Source organism: Micrasema longulum, unplaced genomic scaffold, assembly GCF_059751315.1.
Source record: "Micrasema longulum isolate JH-2025_06_02 unplaced genomic scaffold, ASM5975131v1 h1tg000578l, whole genome shotgun sequence".
Lineage (NCBI taxonomy): Eukaryota > Metazoa > Arthropoda > Insecta > Trichoptera > Brachycentridae > Micrasema > Micrasema longulum.
The window spans coordinates 157904-180859 of record NW_028277774.1 but is presented as its reverse complement, the minus strand read 5'-3'; the positions used below and the strand labels follow the sequence as shown (position 1 = coordinate 180859).

The window sequence follows — 22956 nt, the reverse complement described above, 5'->3', positions numbered from 1 at the left end:
GGGGCTCAAAAGCTAAACTCCAATTCACCGAAGACAAAACCAACGTGATGTTTATAACCAGAAGAAAGGACCGCCAGCCAACCATTCATATGAACGGAGTCCAGTTGAACTATGTGGACCACTTTAAGGTTTTGGGTCTTACCATAGATCGCAACCTAAATTGGTCCAAACACGTTGACAGTGTTTGTAAAAAAGCCGCAGGTATTACAAACAAACTTGTGAGAGCCGCCAAACCCACATGGGGTGCATCGCCGGAGGTTATGCAGCAAATATACGTAGACGCTGTAGAGCCTCTGATTATGTACGCCTCAAGCGTGTGGGTGGACGCGGTCAACAGGAAAGTCAATCGGAAGAAATTGAACTCCATCCAAAGACAAATAGCCATCAGGTCATGCAAGGGATACAGAACAATCTCCTTGGATCAGCACAGGTTTTAAGTGGATTCATGCCACTCGATTTGAGGATCAGGGAGCTTGCAGAAGCATATGAGGTGAAGAAGAGCCTCACTTTGCAAGACTTGCCACGGGACAGATTTTACCAGGGAGTGGGAGACTATTTCTCACTTCCTCATCCGGCGGAGCGCTATCCGATAGATCACGGCTATGATGATCAGGTTCTGCCTAGGACGGCACAGGAAGAGTTGAGGATCTACACAGATGGCAGTCTCTTGGACGGCAAAGTGGGTGCAGCGTTTGTACCTTACGATGGCGTCAGAGAGCTGCTGTTGAGAAAGTTGAAACTCGGCGATTTCTGCTCCGTGTTTCAGGCGGAACTCTTTGCGATCAGAGAAGCCCTGGTCTATGTTTTGAAGAAACCACCAAACAGATGGAAGAAAATAACGATCCTGACAGATTGCAAATCTGGCGTCCATGCAATAACTGACCGAAATTCGGTCAACCCTATTGTAATGGACATTAGAACAGATATCCAGAAGCTTCGATGCAGACACCAGGACGTGTACATCGGCTGGATACGGGGACACTGCGGAATCCTTGGCAACGAAAAGGCTGACGAAAAGGCTCGGGAAGCTACACTCAAGAAGACAGCCCCCGATTTTGCTGATTTCCCGCTCAGCTTTGCCAAAAGGAAAATAAGAAGCAGAACCCTTCAAGTCTGGAACGATCGTAATTTAAGTGAACCTACCGGAAGTATAACTAAAATGTTTTTCCCTACCATTTTCCATGCCTATGATTTCAGGAGAATGCAGAATGCTGGCTACGAGCTCACCCAGATGCTTACGGGTCATGGTGGGTTTATGAGCTACCTGCATCGCTTCAAGCTCTCCGAAATCGACAGCTGCCCATGCGACGATGAAACTCCTCAAGATGTCCCTCACCTGTTGATGCACTGCCCCCTTTTCAGCTTTCAAAGACAACAGCTGGAGGCGCGATGCAGAAGCTTGGGTGAAGATCTATGCGACATTCCATTGGTGATAGGTAATAAAGAACTCACACGAGAGGTAGTATTATACATGATCAATATAGTGCAGGCTATTGGTAAAATAAACCAAAGTAGGGAAGAAAATGCCGAACACTCCTCTAGTGGAACGGAAGGTCTGTTGACTACTGCCAACAGGCCAGCTTCTCCTGAAGAGTTTTGAGTGGTTTCCTCTCCACACAAGCAAATGCTGAGAAGTTCCTGATTGGCCCACATTAGTATATCCCTCCTGAACCCAACAGTTTAGATAAATTTAGACAGTTTAGATAAATTTAAAGAAATTTAATTGCAGAAAAATCCACTTTTGAAATATAAACCTTGTATATTATAAGCAAGGTAAATAATAAAGCAACTCCTATATAAAAAAAAAAAAAAAATTAAGTCAGGTGACAAGTTTGATGTCAAAAATTATAGACCTATATCAATGTTATCTATTGTTCCGAAAATATTTGAATCTATTATAACAAAAAAAATAACACCTGTATTCAAAAATGTGTTGATAGATCAACAACATGCTTGCAACTCATGCAACTTATACTACTGCTATTACTTGTGCTCTCGAAGACAATCTTCAGGCTGATGTGCTTTATACAGACTTTTCTAAAGCTTTCGATAAAGTCAATCACACAATTCTTCTGGCTAAATTACAAGCCATTGGTATAAGAGATCGTTTATTATCATTTTTCAGGTCTTACCTAAGTGAAAGAAAACAGTTGATTCAAATTAATAATTCCTTGTCTTCTCCAATCACTGTTACTTCTGGAGTACCTCAAGGAGCCCACCTTGCTCCATTATTATTTAATATTTTTATAAATGATATTATCAATGTTTTAACAAAATTTTGGCTTTTTGCTGATGACAACAAGGTACTTAAACTGATTGAATCTCCCAGTGATTGTCTTCTTTTTCAATATGATATTAATTGTTTTAATGAATGGTGCGACATCAATTGTCTTCAACTTAACATTGACAAATGTAAAATAATATCTTTCTCGCAACGAAAAAACCTATGCAATTCAACTACAAACTAAAAAATACTTCCCTTTCAATGGTTTCGTCAATAAAGGATCTTGGCATTACTTTAGATAGTAAACTCTCCTATCGTGAACACATTGATAATATTGTAAACAAATCTCTCAAACTTCTCGGTTTTATCAATAGAGTGACGGCGGACTTCAAAAATATTAATACCATCAAAACTCTTTATTGCTCACTAGTTCCACCCCATCTAGAATACGCTTCTCCTATTTGGTCTCCATTCTACAGGACTCATATTGACTATATCGAGTCTGTCCAACACCGTTTTTTAAGAAAAGTGGCATGGCTGCTCGGATTACAAAGGGGTAATTATTCTTATTTTAAAATAGAGCAATCTCTTAATCTGTCTTCATTGGAGAGACGTAGAACTGAGATGGACCTTATATGCATTTTCAAAATACTTAATGCTTTAAGTGATGTCCCATTTCTGTTACAATCAATTTCTTTTCATCTTCCCAACCGTGTCACTAGAAGTCAAAATTTGCTATTTATAAAATCTTCTAAGAGCAACTTTGGTTTTTATGCCCCAATGTCCAGAATGTGTAGATTAGTCAATTCATCACACGACTTGGAATTTTTTGGGATAGATCTTCCGGCTTTTCGTAGATCTCTTCGCGACTAAACAGTGTGGGATAAAGTTGGATTGGCATGGTTTAGCTCAAAGTTTTTGATCTTTCGTTTTTTTAAATATATTGTATACTATTATTGTTTTGCCCTTGTTTGTCTTTGCTAAATAGTTTTATGTTCTTTTTGTTCAGTTTCTTGCATTTATGTTTCTTCATGTAACTGTTGTAATTGGCTTAGGCCGTATATATATAATAAATAAAGCATTTTTCTATTTGCACACAGAAGACAAAAACAAAGAGGGTGCAAAATTTAATCAACGAGCGATCTACCGACTAATTAACATTTGCTACAGAGATCAAGTTAAGGGCTTCAAGAAAACAAGTTTCTGCAAAAATCATTAAGGAAATTAATCATTCTCCCAAAAGGTACAAAATATAAAAGAGCTTAAGGGGATATTTGAAAAGCCATACTTCCTTATTCCTTAGACAACCAACGTCAACTAGCATAGCCAGAGCCATGGGTTTAAACAAACCCCAAGTGGGTCTATTCTATAAACATGTGGCAGCATTATTAGGTAAACACCAGTTTCCTCCGGATAATATTAGGTGTACGTATAAGTAATCAATTATTTTGAGTGTGGAATGTTTGCTTTAGTCTAGCTCAGAGCGTGAACATATGAAGACGTGTTTTATACGCAATATTACACTCCGTGGTCTTGTGACTCGAGACAAGCAAATTAAAATTTTTTGATTACTCTGATGTAAAATGGCGGACAATCAACTAACTGAAGAACATTTACGTCATTACATGCTGTTTCATTTTCGATCGGGAGTTAGTGCAACGGTTGCAACAAAGAAAATTTGTTATGTGTGGAGACATTGAAAGTAAATAAGTGCCAACGTTAGTTTAGATTTTCTGATGGTGATTTTGACTCGTCTGATAGCGATCGAAGTGGGCGCCCGGTAGGGTTTGATAATGACGCTTTAAAAACACTGGTGGAAACGAATCCTAAACTGAGTATCCAGGAAATAGCAAACACTCTTCAGGCTACTCGGTCAACAGTTCAATAACATCTTCATGAAATCGGGAAGGTTTGCAGACAGGGGTATATGGGTCTCGCATCTATTGTCGGAGATGAATAACGAACAATGGCGTACAATTTGCACATCTCTTTTGTGCAGAGAAAGAAGTGATCCATAAGTATTGTTACTAGTGATGAGAAATGGGTCTTGTACAACAACAAGTGCACTAAACAATGGCTTTCTCCAAATCAACTAACCGTACCTACTCCTAAACCATCTCTCACTTTTAAGAAGGTGTTATTGTAAGTTTGGTGGGACTGTGAGGGAATAATTTATTTTGAACTATTGAAGTAACAATTACGGCTGAATTGTATTGGCATTATCAACGCGCGGTAAACGAGTACTTTTAGTTTTTTTAGTACGGTGTGTATACGAGATGGGTCGAAGCTATTCCCTTAACTTCGGGAAAATCGCATTTAATAATATGCGCGCTGGAAGCGAACGTATTTCCGCAGTATGGTTATTCTGCGGCCATTCTCACCGATAACGGTCTACAATTTAAACACCCGAATTGGACAGAAGCTATAGAACGATGGCAGAGGTCGCACTGGACCACCGCAAATCATCACCGGCGACCGAATCCTGTAGAAAGACGGAATCAGGAGATTAAGAAAAGTTTGCCCAAATATTTGCAAGATAAAAAACACCGACAGCGGGACACTCGAATTCCGATAATCATGGGAGTTTTACGCAGTCGGTGAAACGATGCGACCGGTTTCACTCCTAGTCAAGCTCTCTACGGTTACGAATTACAACGCCCGGGTGAGTGGCGAATATTGCGATCAACAGAGGAAAATCGTAATAGGGCCCACTGTGACCGCAGTAGAATGGATGAAGAGATTTATCAGACGTAGCAAGTGTACCAAGAGCAATATGTTCCGGAAAACTCACGAGAACAAGTTACCTATCACTCGGGTCAAAAGGTACTAGTTCGGGAATATCCGCTATCAGATCGTCGTCATGGTTTTCACGCTGGATTCGCAGCCAAATGGGCTGGAACATTTACGGTAATTATGCAAATAGGAAAATTCATCACTTCACTTCAGTGATAATAGAATCATAGCTAAATACACCACATTTATGTCATAGGATTGTTAGAGTAGCATATAATTTATTATTCAGAATTCAGTTAAGTTGGTCACTGTTTTGTTAAGTAGGCGTTAGGAGGAATCGATAAGTTAGGGATTGGATTGGAGGGTAATAAGGATTTCATTGTTTTGACAAGTTAAAGGGGGGTGGATTGATATGTTCCATTGGGAGATAGATGGGAGGTTTGTCAAAACCATAAATGATATTTTAGAAATCGGGTTGCAAACAAAACGACCAGCTAGTATAATAAAATCAGAACTTAGAGATGGTCCAAAATACAATAATAGATCACAAATAATAGTAGACTGTTATGTTATTAAAATGATATGGCAAAATGTAAAAATATTAATTAAAAGTTAGAAAGTGCTTTCCTAAGGGAAGGCCCACTGTCGTGAAATATGTCGACATCCAAGGTGATGCGATTAAGTAGCAAGATTGCTATTTATATATATAATATATATAAGGATAAGTGACTAACTTTAAGCTGCTGGTTAAACTGGTGTATATTTTGTAAACTCCATGTGTATTATTCAGAAAATAATTTGTTAAAGAAAAGCAAAACCATTAATTGTAGTTAGTCAACTAACAAAATACATTTTCACTTAAATCAGACTCGGAGAATTGGTACATGATCCGAAATTCTGAGGACATCTCCAGTTAACTTAATTTACTTTAAATGAGGACTCACCAACTTTTGGCTATTATTTACTTGGGAAACTTAAGTTCAAAATTTTTTTAATAGTTCACGTGTGACGTTGGCCATATCTTTTTCAGATTCTTCATTTTCTCGCTGAGCATCTTCTGACTGAAAACAAATTTGAAAATTGAGTTTTTCTGGGTAAATTAAGTTGTTGAATTATATGTAGTATATGGATATGCGAAAATAAGTCAAATATGAGAAATTTGTAGTGAAGATAATAAATTGGCAGTGTGTTTGCTATGTAACAAAAAGATTTCGTGAGGTATTATTTATGTTTTTATTCATCATAAGATCACAACTTATAACTGATAGATTTTAAGTAAATTTGTGATTAAAATATACATTTTTGAGTAATATGTGCATTTTTTTTCTTCATGATTTGGTGTTTGTCATTCGGCCGAATACTGAATATTAAAAAAAGTAGCCGAATAGGCCGAATACCGAATATTCCTGGCATCTCTAGTCTATTTGTAACCGAATGACAATTGCAAATAAGGCTATGCAGATGCTGGGCTTCATTATCCAGACTACGACAAATTTTAGTAGCATTGTTTCAATAAAATCTCTGTATTGTGCTCTGGTCCGATCACAACTGGAATATGCATCGTCAGTCTGGACCCCTTTGTACAACTGCAACTCTTTTAACTTGGAAAGAGTTCAGCGGAAGTTTTTACGCTACATCCAGTTCAAAAGGGGTAAACCTATAAATGAAATTCGCTACCAAACTTTGATGTTACCATTGCTCTCCACCAGAAGGACAATTGCTCACCTCACTCTAATGCACAAAGTGATATGCACCATAATAGGTTGCTCAAAATTACTGTCCCTGATAAACTTTCGTGTACCCACAAGGACCACCAGACTCCGACACATGTTCCAGTGGGAGTACAATAGGACAAACATTACCCACCATTCTCCCCTCCCCTAGTGAGCATCCACATATGGGCTAATAATTATGCTGAGCTGTTGGACTTGCTCCACACCACTCCTGCTGCTATTAAATTAGCTATCCTTTCCATTAAATGGCCATCCCCTCAATTCTCCTCTTTATTTATTTATTAACGGACATTGTCCATGTATACAATTTATAAGGTTTAAATATTACAATAAAAGAGTAGTTTAAAACATTTAAAGAAAAAAGAAAGAAGCATTGACAAACATAAGGGACATCGAGACAAGATCTGGACTATTTATTTAGTGCTCGTTTAAATCGTTGTAAACTTAAACCAAAAAAGTCCAGATCCTGTCTTGAGTTAACAATACGACAAAGGCGGGTCATTGGAGAATTTAGGCCATAGTTTGTTCTATGCTGATCGATGAACAGTACTTCATTGTTTCTCAATCTACGAGTCGGAATATTGAATTTTACTTGTCCCAGTAATGATGGTTTATGATTTCTATTCATCTTTACTCATTTCCCTTTTCTTTTCTTTTTATAATTAACATATTACAACAGAGATGAAGAACATTAAGGAGAAGGTAATATAGAAGTCTAGGCATCTACAGGGCTTATGACCTGTCGATGGCTGGTTTAAGTGGCCACTTTACACACTGTGTAACATTCACCATTCTGCCTATATTTAAATATCTATATTCCTTCAAATCTTTCATCTGTTGATGTTTGTGAAGTTAAAGAGCTGAAACCTTTATTTATGCGGGTGAGATTCATCTAATTGAATTATTTCACCTACATACTAGGCAACGCCTCCCCAGGGAGTTGAATCCAGTCCTTGTCTACAAAAATTTGGACAAACTCAAAATATTGTCAATTAACATATTAGTGAAATAATTGTGATTATATTCTGTGTTAATTACTACAATACTTAACGTACTTCTTGACCAAATATTATAAGAGCCCTTTGGGCGTTTATTAAATAAATTCATTGAGGAAGATGTGTTTGTAGTGTTTAACGGATCTTGAAGTTATCTATTAGTTAACTATGTTAGTTGTATTAACATATTACAACAGAGATGAAGAACATTTTAGAGAAGGTAATATGGAAGTCTAGGCATCTACAGAGCTTGTCATTGGCTGGTTTAAGTGGCCACTTTACACACTGTGTAACATTCACCATTCTGCCCATACTTGAACATCTATATTCCTTCAATTCTTTCGTCTGTTGATTCATCTAATTGAATTATTTCACCTACAAACTACGCCTGAAAATCTATGTGTCTCACCCACATAAATTAAGGTTTTAGCTCTTTGACTTTACAAACATCAACAGATGAAAGATTTAAATGATTTATTGACAATTCTTGATGGGATTCCATTGTAATGATGTAATAACTTATGTATATATATATTTTTTTAAAAATATATTTGGACCTCTGTATTTAGTAGCCTTACGTGTCATGTACAAGGCTAAGGTACTCGGAAAAAAAAAAAAAGTTTTTGTTTGTCTTGGAAATGGGATGTTCGATCACTGATTTTGGTTTATTACCTTTATGAGTCCAATCACCATTGTTGCAAAGTTCAAGAACAATGGCGCGTGATAACTACTTTTTACTACAGTGTGGATATCTGTTAAGGATATTCCATCTTTCCTGCATTCTGCTTCAAGATTATGGCGTTGCAAACTGAAAAATGGGCACTGAAATAACAGATGTTCTATACTCTGTGAAGAAATATCATCGCATGGACAATAGTCATCATTCCTTAATTTAAACCTATATAGGTAACTTCTCATAGCTCCGTGTCCGGTAAAAATTTGGGTCGTTTCGAAAGTACTTTGGTGATGATGACGGAAGTTTATAATTAATATAGTATAGTTAATAACTTATATTTACACACAAGTTATTAATTAAAAAATACTTGGTACACTTCCACTTATTTGTTTGACCAATTAGCGCTTTCACCCTCTAATGGGCATTGGCACTGGTCACCAGTCTGAAGATATTCAAGATTTTAAAGTATTTTTGAATCATAACAGATGAAAGAATTGAAGGAATATGGATGTTCAAATGTGGGCAGAATGGTGAATGTTACAGTCTGTCACTTAAACCAGCCAATGACAGGTCATAAGCCCTGTAGACGCCTAGACTTCAATATTACCTTCTCTGAAATGTTCTTCATCTCTGTTGTAATATGCTAATATTAACAGCTCCCCGGGGAGTTGAATCCAGTCCTTGGCTACTAAAATTTGGACAAACTCAAAATATTGTTGATAAGTTAGTTGTGGTAATTACCCCGTGATATAGTAATTCATTTTCCATTGAAACATTTTTTACGTTTGCCAGAAAATGAATAAAAATTCACAAAGTTGACGGTTGAGTTCCTGATTCTGTTTATGTGTATTTAAGCATTAAAATAAAGCAGAAGTAAGAAAAATAAGATTTGCGAAAAGATATTTGATATCGATTATTTGGGATAGTTGCTGAATGTATCTTGAGTAGTTTATGCTATGTATATGTGCCACATGTAATGTATATGTTTGTGTATGTTTTACATGTGCATTCATGTGTGTGTGCGTGAATGGCTCGGAGTGTACATTCGGTATTTTTATTTATTCTAATTTATTACAAATGATAACCTCCATGTAAAACACAAATGTTAACAATTATTATTTTCTCACTTGAATTTCTTATTTATTTTATTTTTTTGTCACATTTAATGTTTATATCTTTTGCATAATTTATGAAAACTTAATTGGTCTTTTTATACTAAAAAAAAATTGTTTTCAATACTTATTATGTATGACTGTATGTTTTCTGAATAAAATAAAATAAATAAAATATTTAAACCGAAGGGACATAAAATTGAAGGGACTACTTACATTGAAATTTACTAACAGCTGTTGTTTTTTAACAGCTTTACTTATGTATTGGTTGGAATGCATTGCCTTCTTGTGTTTGTGATAGTTTCCGGATGAAGCAAATTTTTTAGGGCAAAAAATACAGGCATATTTCAGCTCTCCAGTGTGCTGAGACATGTGCGCCTGAAAAAACATCAGACACAATAGTAATATAATAAAAAAAAAAACATTTTTTTGCACCAATCGACTCAAGCCTTTTTTTGAGCAATTTTCAAATTATGCAGTATCCAATGCGAACAAATCTTTTTGACAACCAAATGTTCATGCAATATTGCATGTATGCGAGTGGAACTAATGCCCAAGCATGCCTCAATCTCACGGTATGTCACATGACGATCTTGCAATATCAGTTTACGCAAAGCATTGATTTTTTCTGACAACAGCCGATTTTGGACGACCTTCACGAAATTTGTCCTGTAACAAAGTGCGACTATGATTGAATTCAGAAAACCAGCGAAACACGACATGGCTCGAGACGGTGCTTCATCACCAAAAGTCGCAGCGAGTTGATAGGCACACTGTTGTTGGTTTAATCCACGTCGAAAGTCATAGAAAATCATCGCACGAAAATGTTCACGAATTTGGTTCCATTTTTTTAACAAAATTGATTTTTCAAGTATCTGTAAACAACACAAATATCACTCGTATGACAAAATGTTCTGAGTACGTTTACCATTAAAATGGCAAACTTTAGGATGCCAATGTCAGATTTGACATATTCACACTGGTGTTGCCATATCCCAAAACTTAAGTAGCAACCCTCGTACATACTCATAATTTTATTTGATTAACAAAACTATAATATTTATGTTATTTGTTTTTCACTTTTGTTTATTTGATATAATTTAAAAGTAAATTAGGGTATATTATTTATAAACCATTGTGATTTTTTGTATTCTCGTGCCTGAATTTTGTATTGTTTATACCTACGCCTATAAGTAAATAAACAAATGTATGTCTTTTACTTATATTTAAAAGAGCCTATATTAATATGTGTTTACATAAATTTATTATATAAAATAAAACAAAATGTATGGACTGAAATTTCCTTTTTTGACATTCATCCTTTATATCCTGTAGCCTTCATAATATGAGAGCCACTTCATTACAAAACCAAATATTTTATATAGCAAGTAAGAGAAATTATTAAATAAACTAATAATGTACGTCAAATTATTACCTGAAGAGTTTTTTTTACTTTGAATTTTTTGTCACAGAATGAGCAAGAGTGCGGTTTATAATCCGAGTGCCGCATCAACATGTGATTCTTTAAATTCTTTTTATACGAAGTATTGTAATCACATTCATTGCAGCTCAGTACAAGATTACTATGGAAACGTCGACTGTGGTTTAAGAGGTTTGCTTTATTTTTACATCTAAAAAGAAGAGACATAAATACAGTTAATATTTAATACTTTATTTTTGCACCACAGAGGCTTGAAGGCCAAATACAGCACATAACTTAATCAAAAATTAAAAAGTAAACATTGAAATGAAATAGTCCTTTTGCTACTGGTTTGTTGATCTACCTAAAACCAGTCGTCACGGACAGTGGCATTTTTGCTTTTAACCCCCTCATAGGCGCTTGTATTGTACGCCTCTCGCATAATATATACTACGCATTTACAACGTGCACCCACAAATCACACGCATTTTTAAAATTGAAGAGAACTGAAATACATTTCATGCAAAATTATTATGGTTGATGTATTTAGTTTTTATACATATAAATTTAATAAAATAAACAAACTTACATCACACCACATTTGTTGCATTGAACACTGGATAAGGCTCCATTATCATGGGAACCCATGTGGACTTTGAGTCTATTTCTTGTTTTAAGAACCTTGCCACATATGGAGCACAAGAATTTTGTCTTAGGATTGTGTTCCACAGACATGTGGGTGGTTAACGAAGTGGAAATTATAAATCTGTAAATACAAGTTCGAATTTGAAAACTTCAATTCAATATAAATATTTTATAAAAATTCATCAATGGAGTTGGTTATTTTGGATAGAAATTGGAACGTATTGTTTGGTTTGTACGAGGTGTGTTCAGAAAACAACAGGAATTTTAAAATTTCGCGGATTTGGAGAGTCCGATTGTCAATTTGTGCAAAACAAAAACAGCAGCGAATAGAAGTTGCTCAGGTGTCACTAAATGAAGTCAACGACGATGCGGAATGACTAAAACGTGTTATGACAGGTGACGAAACATGGGTTTACGGATATGACATCAAAACTAAGGCTCAATCGGCTCAGTGGAGGCATTCTGGATAGCTAAGGCGAAAATCACCGAGAACACCGAACATGTCTAACCTTAGCGGCTGCCCCAGACAGTATAAACAACGAATACAGCTGAAAATTTTAGCATACTTCAGGGGCATGTATACCAACATAATAAAAACAAAATTGACAGTCGGACTCTCCAAGCCTGCAAAATTTAAAAATTCCTGTTGTTTCCTCTGAACACACCTCGTATATGTTCCATATCAAATAGAAGTTAATATTCTGTTTATATTGTATTATAATATTATAAACCTAGCTGTTAAATCTTTAAACTGTATTTATTTCTCTATTTTTGTTTATCTATTTTTATATCTTATGCAAATTTTTCTCTCTTTTACAGCTTTTTTGTATTTTTTTGTTCCATCTATATTTCTATATTGTACTTTTTAAATTTTGTGTTTTTTATATGCTTGTGTTTTTTATATAACTTTTATGTATGTAAAAATTAATGTTGAAAAAACCGAGTCTTGCTTTCGGTTTTGCTCATATTTCAAACAAGTCACCAGAAGAACTACCCTATTTTGCGGATGATAAGACGCATCGGGCCGTAAGACGCAGTCCAATTTTTGGTTGAATTTTTAGAGTAAAAAAGTGTGTCTTATGGTTCAATAAATACGGTACATTTGACAATAATAATACTTTAGATAGGCAACGCTAATTCTATTTGATGGGAAAGGACAGCACCATTGTGATTTTTTTATAACTCCTCGGTGCGAAGTAGACTCGAGAGTGGCTCGATGATTTGGGGGCCACATGAACTGAAGTACTCGCTTATGATAGAGAAAATCCAAAAGGAGATATCTCTACATAAGAGAGTGTGGGTATTATAATATATGCTTGGCAACAACAGTTTGGAGACTAGAACGAATGTGTATTTGACTACACATTTTTATCAATTGTTGCGCGGTATGGTTGATTACTCTGAGATTATGATGATCATTGGTTTGTATGTTCCTGATAATTACCTAAGACAGCGTCAGCATAGATAGTTTCATATTCCGATATACCAATGGTTATGCCTGTTGGAAGGGCTACTGCTATGCTGAACAACATGACTCTGGATGATGATTTGTTCCATGTATCCAAAGGAGTTTTCCTGAGCAGGATTCTCCCATCCTTTGACAAAATATAATTTACCATTCTACACAATTCCTAAAATACAAGATATCACCGGTCATCACTTATGAGGTATCCCCGAGAGTTTCCCATTTTTGAAGAGTCGAATTGGAAGAGGCCTATGTCCAGTAGTAGAGAGAGGAACGTTAGAGAATAACCTAGTAATACATGCAAAACAATGTCATACTTACGATTTTTCACACAGCTTACATTTGAAGACCGTTTTATCTTCATCGGGCAGGTGAACATTCTTATGGACCATTAAATTATTTCGAGTGGTGTAACTAAAACAAATTAAATTAGGAAATAAATATTTCAACAGCACTTGGATAAATTTTTATATTACTTTAATTATAATACATAATTAACCTATATAGTGCCATTTTCATATAATCCTCAAGAGTGCTTTACAAAAGTGATTCTATGCAGTCTTGAATTTAATTAGACTTCAAATATAAAAAAAACATTTCAGAAAAATAATGTATTTTGTCATTACGTGCTAACGATTTATTCAAATGATTTAGAGAAATAAAAAAATGCATTCTTTTGATTTACTAAAATATTTCAATTGTGGGGTCCATTTTCAACGAGTAGTAAATAACTCACTATTAAAAATTGGGAATCAAGTTGTGGTAGAAAGAGGTTAAAAAAAGACAGGAAAAAAGTTTCAAGCCCCGATTTAAGTTTGCCTATCATGCTTGAGGCCCTGGGTTCCATTCTTGGCAGGGTCGATGTGAAATATTTGTTGGCAAGGTGGTTTTACACTGCAATATTCCATTGTCCCAAGACTGGTACTTGAACGTCTCACCTTCCATATAATAAGATCTAGATATGCTGCGACTGGCTGCCAATGCAGTGCCCTATGCACCACTGGGTTGCAAGTTAATTTTTCATATTATGCAGGTTATTCACATTTTTTTAAAATTACTTAAAAAGTATTTGTAATTAATTTACAGAAAAATCTCCATCTTAGAACAGTATTCACTATACAGGGTGTTCTTTAAACCCTGTCACATCCGAAACCACGATGATCAGTATGGGCAAGAAGACATATTAGCATATTAAAAAAAATATTTAGAATGAAGAAAATTTAAAAAAATAAAATACTAATAAAACAAATGGTTGCTTACTTTTGCAGGGGAGAAGCGAGGGGGGCGCGGCGGACAGTGTATCAGGCTTCCCCCTCCTCGTTTCTCTCCTACAGGAGTAAGCAACCATTCGCTTTTTATTTATCTTTTATTTTTTAAGATTTTAGTCGTTCTAAAAGATTATTTCAATGTGCCAATATGTCTTCTTGCTCATCGTGGTTTCGGATATGACAGGGTTTGAAGAACATCCTGTATAGATTAAGACAAGGGGACACGGCATATTAATGTAAAAATGCTATTGTGATTTTTAAAAAAACATATTTGAGATCTTATTATTTACCCGAATATTTAAATATAACTTGGTACTGGGAAAATGGGAATTGAGCTGTGGTCAGTCGATCTACCGATTTTGGGAGAAATCTACTAATCTGCAGAATTCAATGGTAATTTTACTGATTTTTAAATATCTGGAATTGGCTAATTTTATGACATAACAGCACCTCCCCTTCCGCCGCTCGTCACGGTTTTGCAAAACTGTTTTGTAAAAAAAATGTGAAACTGTTTCAGCTGATAACGAATCTACCAATTTATTTTTCCGAATCTACCGATTTTAGCTTGATGGAGGTTGGCAACTCTGGTTGTAGTGGTGGGATTTGATCCTCAGACCTTTGATCCACGAGTCTACAACACTACAACGAGACCACTACCCGGTTCTTTTCAGATTCCCTAATAATAAATATATTCATTAATTAATAGTTTAATTGTGTCAACTCTTCTGCACAACTACAATTCTTTTTTTTCATCTATTGATATATTTAACATGCCCCTTAATTTGTTTAAAAATAAATTGAGACTCATTCTTCTGGCTGCGACATGCTTCCACTTGCTTTTTAATGATGCTCACGCTTACACACACCTGAACACTTACTCTCACACAAATACACCTCTACACTTACTCTCATACAAATACACGCAAACACTACCTTTTACTTGTACATAATATATGCGTATGTATGTATTATATACATACGCACGCACACATTTAAAAATGTATCGTAATTTAATATGTATGATTTTTATTTAGAAACTACGCTGGTCTATCTTTAAACCTTATCATTATTATGTAATTTTATCATTGTTAACTGTACTACTACTACTACCATCACGCAGTTTCCTCGCAGGAATAGGCAGAGAGAATGGACCGCCACACACGTCTATCCTGGCATACATTCCAAGCCTCTTTCACATTCATACATCTTGTCATACATGCCCTTCGGTTCTGTCTGCTTTTGACATGACCGTACTTAAGATTTTGGTTTATCTGATCATGCCATGTCTTCCATGGTCATCCTTACTTGTTAATTTTCACCGTATATACTTGTTTTACCATTCTTTCATCGTTCATTCGTTCTACATGACCAAACCGTCTCAGAGACCCTTTCTTAATCTTATCAATTATACTTGACTCAGATTTACACTCTTGCCTGATTTCATCATTCGTTTGTATGTTGTATAACTGAATGTTTCTGTAAAATAAATAAATAATAAGTCGTAATAATAGCACTTTAGTAGATTTAAATGATACATAATATGAGAGTTCATAATGAGATCACTATATTTGCGACACCAAATATACATTGGAACATCAGTACACATAAATTAATCAAAAATAAGTGGGTAAATAATCCAGTAATACATAATTTTATACTTTACCCTTTGTCACATTGATCACATTTGTAACGGTTTTTGGTTTCGGGTAAATGTCTTACTAAATGTGTTTTCATCGAAGTTGCTCTGGAGATATTTTTTTTGCATATTGGACACCTAGAATTTTTTATGCATATGAGAAACTAATTTTAACAAATAAAAATGCTTCACTGATATATTTAAATTTATTTTTGAAGTATATATTATAACATTTATTGTAAAAACCCTCCGAGTGTTTAAGAAATAAAATATTAAGAAATTTATGCCTCACTATAAATTTTCCAAAAACGACCTAGACCAATTATTTGTTGATTTCCAAAAAAGAATAAATTAATTGGATACTTCATGGTTGATAATGATGTGATTTTTTTTGTAATATTTAAGGCTGTAGTCTGATAAAAAGTAGGGAAGTCATATGATTTTGTGATTTAAAAACGCCGTTCTTAGGCTGATTTTCGTATCACGCTGACCATCGGCGCTGGAAGGTCAATACGTATGTATTACTATAAAACGTCCTAAATAATGCTGACCGATCAGCGCCGAGCCGTGCCCGGCCATACGTCTGCTGTGCTGAGCATCATCGTCAAAACCAATATCTTATTAAAAATTATAAGTACGAGCGTTGAGTAAAATTTAATTCACTGAACAAAATATTCGAAAAACAATTTTTCCTTTAGATTTAAGTGTGCATAGGTACAACACAAGTACACTACAAAACCATTTTTCATTTCCAGAAAATAAGAACTTAAAAAAAAAAACTTCATAATTATTTCCGCATCCACATCCAGTGGTGCATAGGGCACTACATAGGACTACAATTGCAGTGCTCTGAATCATTTTTGTTACACGGGAGGTAAGGTGATCAGTCTTACGCTTCAGGTGCCAGTCCAGAAAAAATAAAATATGGCGATGAAGACCACTTTTAAAAGCAATATTTCACGCCCAACCTGCGAGGAATTGAACCCAGGCTCACTAGCATGGTAGGCAAACACACCAAACACAAAATTTCGTATTGAAAATGACGATGTAACTTTGACCTAATTCACATACTTACCACCGAATATATTTCCATATTTTTTTAAAAATTTTATTATTCATGTACAAGTTTTTTTTTTAAGAAAACACCGAAAGAATTTTTAAAACTGGGCAATTTTTGGAAGAGATGCATTTTTTCGAGATAAGGGTAAATGACATAAAAAACAGAGCATTTAAAATTAAATATGGGTAAAAAATAATGGCACTAAAAGGGTTAATAAATAAAAAAGTAGACTGGTTTTGGGAAGGTTTATGATTTATCGGAGTTTCATCACTTTCGTGGTATCTTCGGACCGGTATGATATAAATCTTAAGTGATGATACTGATGATCTACTGTTTCAAAATGTTTGGGTTAAGCTGCTTTCGGTTGGACCACACCTGGTTAATTGATTTCCCAAATTTTAAATAAACTACATACCATAAATCTAGAGAAATTTGTTAACTCATTTCAAACTTACTGAAAAGCGGAAGGTTGAATATGTTGTGCCATGTGGTTATTAATATTTTTTCTTTTAAAAAACTGAGTATTGCAACATTTCACATAACCGTCACATTTATGTTGTAATTTGTAGTGGTTGAACAACTAAAAAAAAAATATTATTGAATTTTGTGAGTGATTTTTTAATTTAAAAAAAATATAAACCAACTTAATCAACATTTGCAATAATTTCAGAGATTGAGAATAAGCATTTGATTTTATTAAAATTTACATTTTTTATAAATACACATAGATGCAGCCTGAGCCCACAAAAATGATGACACTTAACTCATCCCCAAACACACAATCATGCCCGACGCATATTTAGACATTTTTTAACCACCGGCCGGGTGTAAAGTGAGCTTGATGTTTAGAATTGAAACCAAAATGCCTGCTTGTATTGTGAAAGTGTGTAAAAACCATTCGGATAAACAATAATGTAATAAGGACGAAGTAACTTTTCATCGGTAAGTATTTGTTTATAAGTGATTATCAAATCATAAAATAATTCATATTCAAATATAAGTATTTTTTCTTGTAAAATGTCTAACTATGCCTAGAGGCACAATAGCGACGCTCTTCCTACTAACATTCCTACAGGGGTGGACTCGTAGGAATACGTTTTTTAATATTATTTTGGCATTCCCCAACATCCAGCAAAAAGAAATTAACGGGTTGAAGTTCAAGGAAAGAATATGATTGGAATCCATCAAAACTAATGTTCTTTGTAAACCTTTAAATATAAAACTTATATACCGAAAATGGATAACCTCACATTTTTTGCAACTTATATCTTTGATGGGCGGACATAAGAGTATAACTGCAAAAGTGCAACTTTTCAGGAGAGCAAAATGACGTTATTATGAACCTAATTATTTAGCTACAGAACTCATATTTTGCAAAATAGGTTATTATTTACAGATAATTTAATTTGTGTAACAACATTCGAGTAATTTGTACAAATAGCAGAAATATTCCAGTTATATTACTTGAACCATTAAAGATGGGACAGAAATGAGTCTATTTATACTATTTGTACCACTCAATGAATGAAAGAAATGAGTCTACTTATATTACTGAGACCATCTTGTAATATTTGTGCCACTGAAAGTATGACGCAAATGTGCATACTTATTTTATTCAAACCAAAGTTTAATAGGCACAAAGTTGTTTATTTATGTACTGTTAATACCATAGTGCCTTGGACAGCCAGAAGGACGAATGCATCGATACTAGAAGAGCTTCATATTACAACTCGTCTATCAGTGGTGTGTTTGAGAAGGATACTGTCTTTCTTTGGACATATTGCTAGACGTGAGCCAGACAATGTAGAAAAGGCAATAATGTCTGGCCGAGTTGAAGGTAGGAGAAGCCGGGGTAGAATCCCATATAGATGGACTGAATAAATAAAGGTGGCTTCGGGGCTAAGATTTGATGAGTCAGTTCGTTGGGCTGAGGACAGACTGGAGTGGAACAGACTAATCAGAAGTGTTCATGGTGATCACGATCCTCAGCATTGAGGGACCGACTTGGAAGAAGAAGAAGAATACCATTGATGCAAGCATGTACAAGGAACATTTTTGCATATAAATCACAAAAATGCAGTTACTCTTATGTCTGCCTATCAAAGACATATTCCCTTCAAATGCAACCCTACGTAGGTACGTTTTCATGTCATCATTTGTTTCAATATTTTACTCCATAGGGCGCATCTATGTGTATTAATTGGTCGATGCATGAATAGCATTGAGTATCTTTTATATCTTATATTTATTGAGTTGGAGGCGAAAGTTGTAGGAGGCCAAAGCGTGATATGGGCTGTAGCGCCATCAAAGATCCACAAGTGATACGACGCAGATTAAGATTATGAAAAAAGTGGCATATATAACTTAATTTCAGACACTTATCCTATTTATCGTCAATATGTACAAGAAGAGTGAAAATTATGCAGGTAAATCTGTAATACTAGTTAACACAAAGAATAATAATGTTATAGATTGTCCATGCTTGGTAAATGAAATAAATTTTAGGATTCCATTTAAGACCACCAGGCTTAGATGTACTTTCCATACTAAATCATTTCAAACAAATTATGCTCAGTTCTCTCCGTTAGTTCGATTTCACCTAAATGCCAATAAATTTAACCATCTTTTTGATATATTTAATACTTCGCCTGCTTTAATTAAATAAAAAATTATGTCAAGTTCAATGTAATGTAAAAATAAAATAATACAGCCAAAAGAACAAAAAATATATATTTAAACATAAATCTAAGAAATATGTTAGAGATAAAACATGCAATCAGGCTCGATTTATAAATTATTAGGCGGGTGTACTAGGAACTCAAGAGCATAATATGAATACTGCAGAGTTAATTTTATCTTGTATGTCATATTACTAATTGTCATCATCATTTTACGTACACCCGAGGGCCTCAGGCGTATTAAAAAAAAAGATTTTACGAGTATTTCCATTCTAACACATTTAGATGAATTTGAAAATTCGTAATACAAGATACACTCACCGTTCGTAAAAGGTTGAAGCTTGGCAAATGTTCGCACAAGTCACATTGGAGTTTATAAAATTTGCTAACCAGCGCTTCTAGTTCATCTCCTTTCATTGCTAATTTTCCATTAGCATATATTTCCGCTTTCAAATCAAAAGGAGGGAAGTCAATATTAGAGATGTTATCTGAAGTCGGATCATCCGTCGGAATGCAATCGGCTTCGAGATGATCTTCACAATCATTGGAGTCATTGTTTGAAAACGTTTCTTCATTTTTAACATTTACAAAAGGGGTTACTGTATTTTCCAATTTTAAATTGTAGGCTTTCGATACTGAACTGTCATAATCTTCGTTTGTACCATCTAACAATTCTTCTTTAATCGGAATGTCTTCTTTCGGTTCGCTCTGCGCAGCAACAAAAGCAAATATTTATTGAAAACTTATAGCTAGGCAAAAAATGTGAAGTCTTGTGTTAATCACAACCTATCTAGCGTAACTAAATTATAAAAATTTCCATGCACCCTTTAAACCTACCCGTAAAAAATTCATGAATACATAGAATTTGCAACTTGTATAATAACATTAATGGAGCCAATGCGAGTGATATATTCAACTTGAATAATAATAAATTCAAAAAGGGAAATCAGCGACAGCATGCAGGTATTCTCATCGTGGGTGAGTAATGATGGGTAAATACAATATTATTTTTGTTTTTAATTTTATTTTAAATTTACAAAGGTAAATATTAAATATGTAGAAATATTTAATTTTTTGTTTTTAAATTCAATTCTTGTGTAATATAACTTTACTTATGGCACATTACGTATATTGTTAATTATATGTTTGAAATCGTTTTTAGTCTAGTATTAATTACCATTTATATTATAACTGTATTATTGTGTATATGACTGTAGATTTCAATAAATAAATAAATAAAACTTTTAAAGCCAAACTAAATAAGGTTAATTCAACTGTTATCCTGAAAAAAATGTATATTAACAAGCACACTAGAAGATTCCAAAGATAATGTAAAACTTTTTGAATTTTACAGTTTTGGGTTATAATAGTTTGAGTAGAGCGAAACATACCTCATCGATATAAACTTTGTCTGATGAATGCTCTTTAGTTTCGTTCTCAGTACTTCGCTTAAAGAGTTTTTGAGTGTTCTTTACTGTTTGTCGAAAGTTATAAAAGTGTTGAACTTTTGTTTTACACTTAAAACATATCTTCGTTGAAAGTCCATCCTCACGACCGACCTGTAAAATGTTTTTAAAAACGTGTCGTTATCACAAGACGTTACAAATGTTACATTCTGCATAAAAGCAATAAAACCACGAAATATAGTCACCTCAAATGAGAATAATTTTGAAATCATCTCACGAAGTTGTCGACGAGGTAGAATATCAATTTTCTTGTTTTCGTTATTGTAACACAAGCGGCAGGGATGCGTCATGTTTATCTATTCGTATCGTCTTCCTTTGCATAACATTTACTGATAAATCGTTACAATTCGAGAAGAAAAATTGCATACGACATAATATTGGTTTACCCGCAAATGTCAAGTAAAATGTGACAAAATAGCACCATTTCCAAATTGTAAAACTGCGTAAAACCGGCAAAACGCGGGTAAAATGACATATGACAAAACAAAAAGCAATAAACAATCTGAAACAATCTTTGGCCACAGACAAAATAATTTTATTTGAGTAGCGTTCATCAGCACCACCAAGAATTTAAGTGGTTAATATTGGCTTCATTTTTTAAATTTTTTGTTCATTGAAAATGTTAAATAAACAGATGTATTTTAAAAATATAAATAATGGGTATACGACGAAAACGAAAAAAAAAACGAATCGGAATACCTCACCAGAAAGAGACAACCTCTTGTGCTAATTACTAAACCAATTTTTAAAAACCCTTCGAGGGTTTTCAAATCAAATTGACGATTGTTTTTTTAAATAGTAGTATGTTTTCTATCTCCAATATTTATACAATGTATTTATTTGAGAGTGAGTTCGTTTTATAATAATTTTTTAAGGTCAGTTTTATCATATGTTTTTTAATGAATCAATTAAAAAAATAATTCTAATACAATTGTATTTTTATTCATCCAGTAAATGTTATTACTGAAACTCTTCAAACAAGAGACTAGCAGCTGTTGTGCTTGAAGAGTGACTTACACTGTTATAGTTATTTATTTACTATAATATATATAACTTTGAATATACGAGTACATGAGAAAAAAAACTTATGGGATATAAAAAGAAAAACAGAAAATAATAATACATCAATACTATTTAAAATAAAATGCAGTTTTAACACGGGTTCAAAAATTTCTTTAAATTTACTCTGAATTTATTTACTGATATATTAGTTTTAATAGTTTTTAGATCATTGAGGAAATAATTGTAATTTTTGATACTTTTGAAAACAAAATTATTTTGACCTTGACTTGTGTAGGTATTTAAAGATGATTTTAATATTATTTTCCTATCTTATCGACCTTTTTTGTCTTCAAGATAACAAAACATTTTTTCGTCTTTATAAATTTGTTTAATGGAATTTATTTTATGAATAGTGTCTTTATACTCTATGAATTTTAAATAATTAATACAGAAATTTCGTATTGAATATAGAGGGTTTCTTTAAAATTACTTTAATTACTCTGTTTCAATAAAACAATTTAAGAAATATAATACATGTTTATTTTACTTTAATATTTCAAAAAATTCACATTCATACATTATTATTTTACATATTAATTACTTCTTTTTCGTTTTTTATGGATATTAAATATTTGAGTAGTGTAGTATCAAAAATAGACACATTTGTCATTCAAGTCGAAATTCAGGTAGGTAATAATAATTTATTCTTGTAGATTTTCACTCACACTTTTAAATGGAATTACCTATGTGTATTTATATGACCCCGACATTGAGACGAAATTCAGAATAGAAGCAACCCGAACAGGATTTATTAAAATGAAAAATCTTCTTTGTGACGATAGT

The 22956-nt window shown here is 33.9% G+C and overlaps 1 protein-coding gene across 2 annotated transcripts; it reads right to left on the bottom strand.

The window, feature by feature from the left end:
* Window positions 1-5850: 5850 nt before the first annotated feature.
* LOC148280455 (uncharacterized) lies at window positions 5851-21612 on the bottom strand. 2 transcript variants are annotated; one of them, XM_088228329.1, is made up of 10 exons: window positions 21297-21612; window positions 21037-21204; window positions 19967-20353; window positions 17423-17547; window positions 15935-16045; window positions 13325-13417; window positions 11483-11659; window positions 10909-11104; window positions 9690-9851; window positions 5851-6018 (listed from the first exon to the last, which is right to left on the bottom strand). In XM_088228329.1, exons 1-10 carry the CDS (start codon window positions 21399-21401, stop codon window positions 5938-5940), a joined length of 1605 nt encoding a protein of 534 aa, XP_088084455.1. In that variant the 5' UTR covers window positions 21402-21612; the 3' UTR covers window positions 5851-5937. The 2 variants fall into 2 exon arrangements, with proteins under 2 accessions (XP_088084455.1, XP_088084454.1); XM_088228328.1 differs by lacking the exon at window positions 5851-6018 and having other exon boundaries at window positions 9494-9851.
* Between the last annotated feature and the right edge of the window lie 1344 nt (window positions 21613-22956).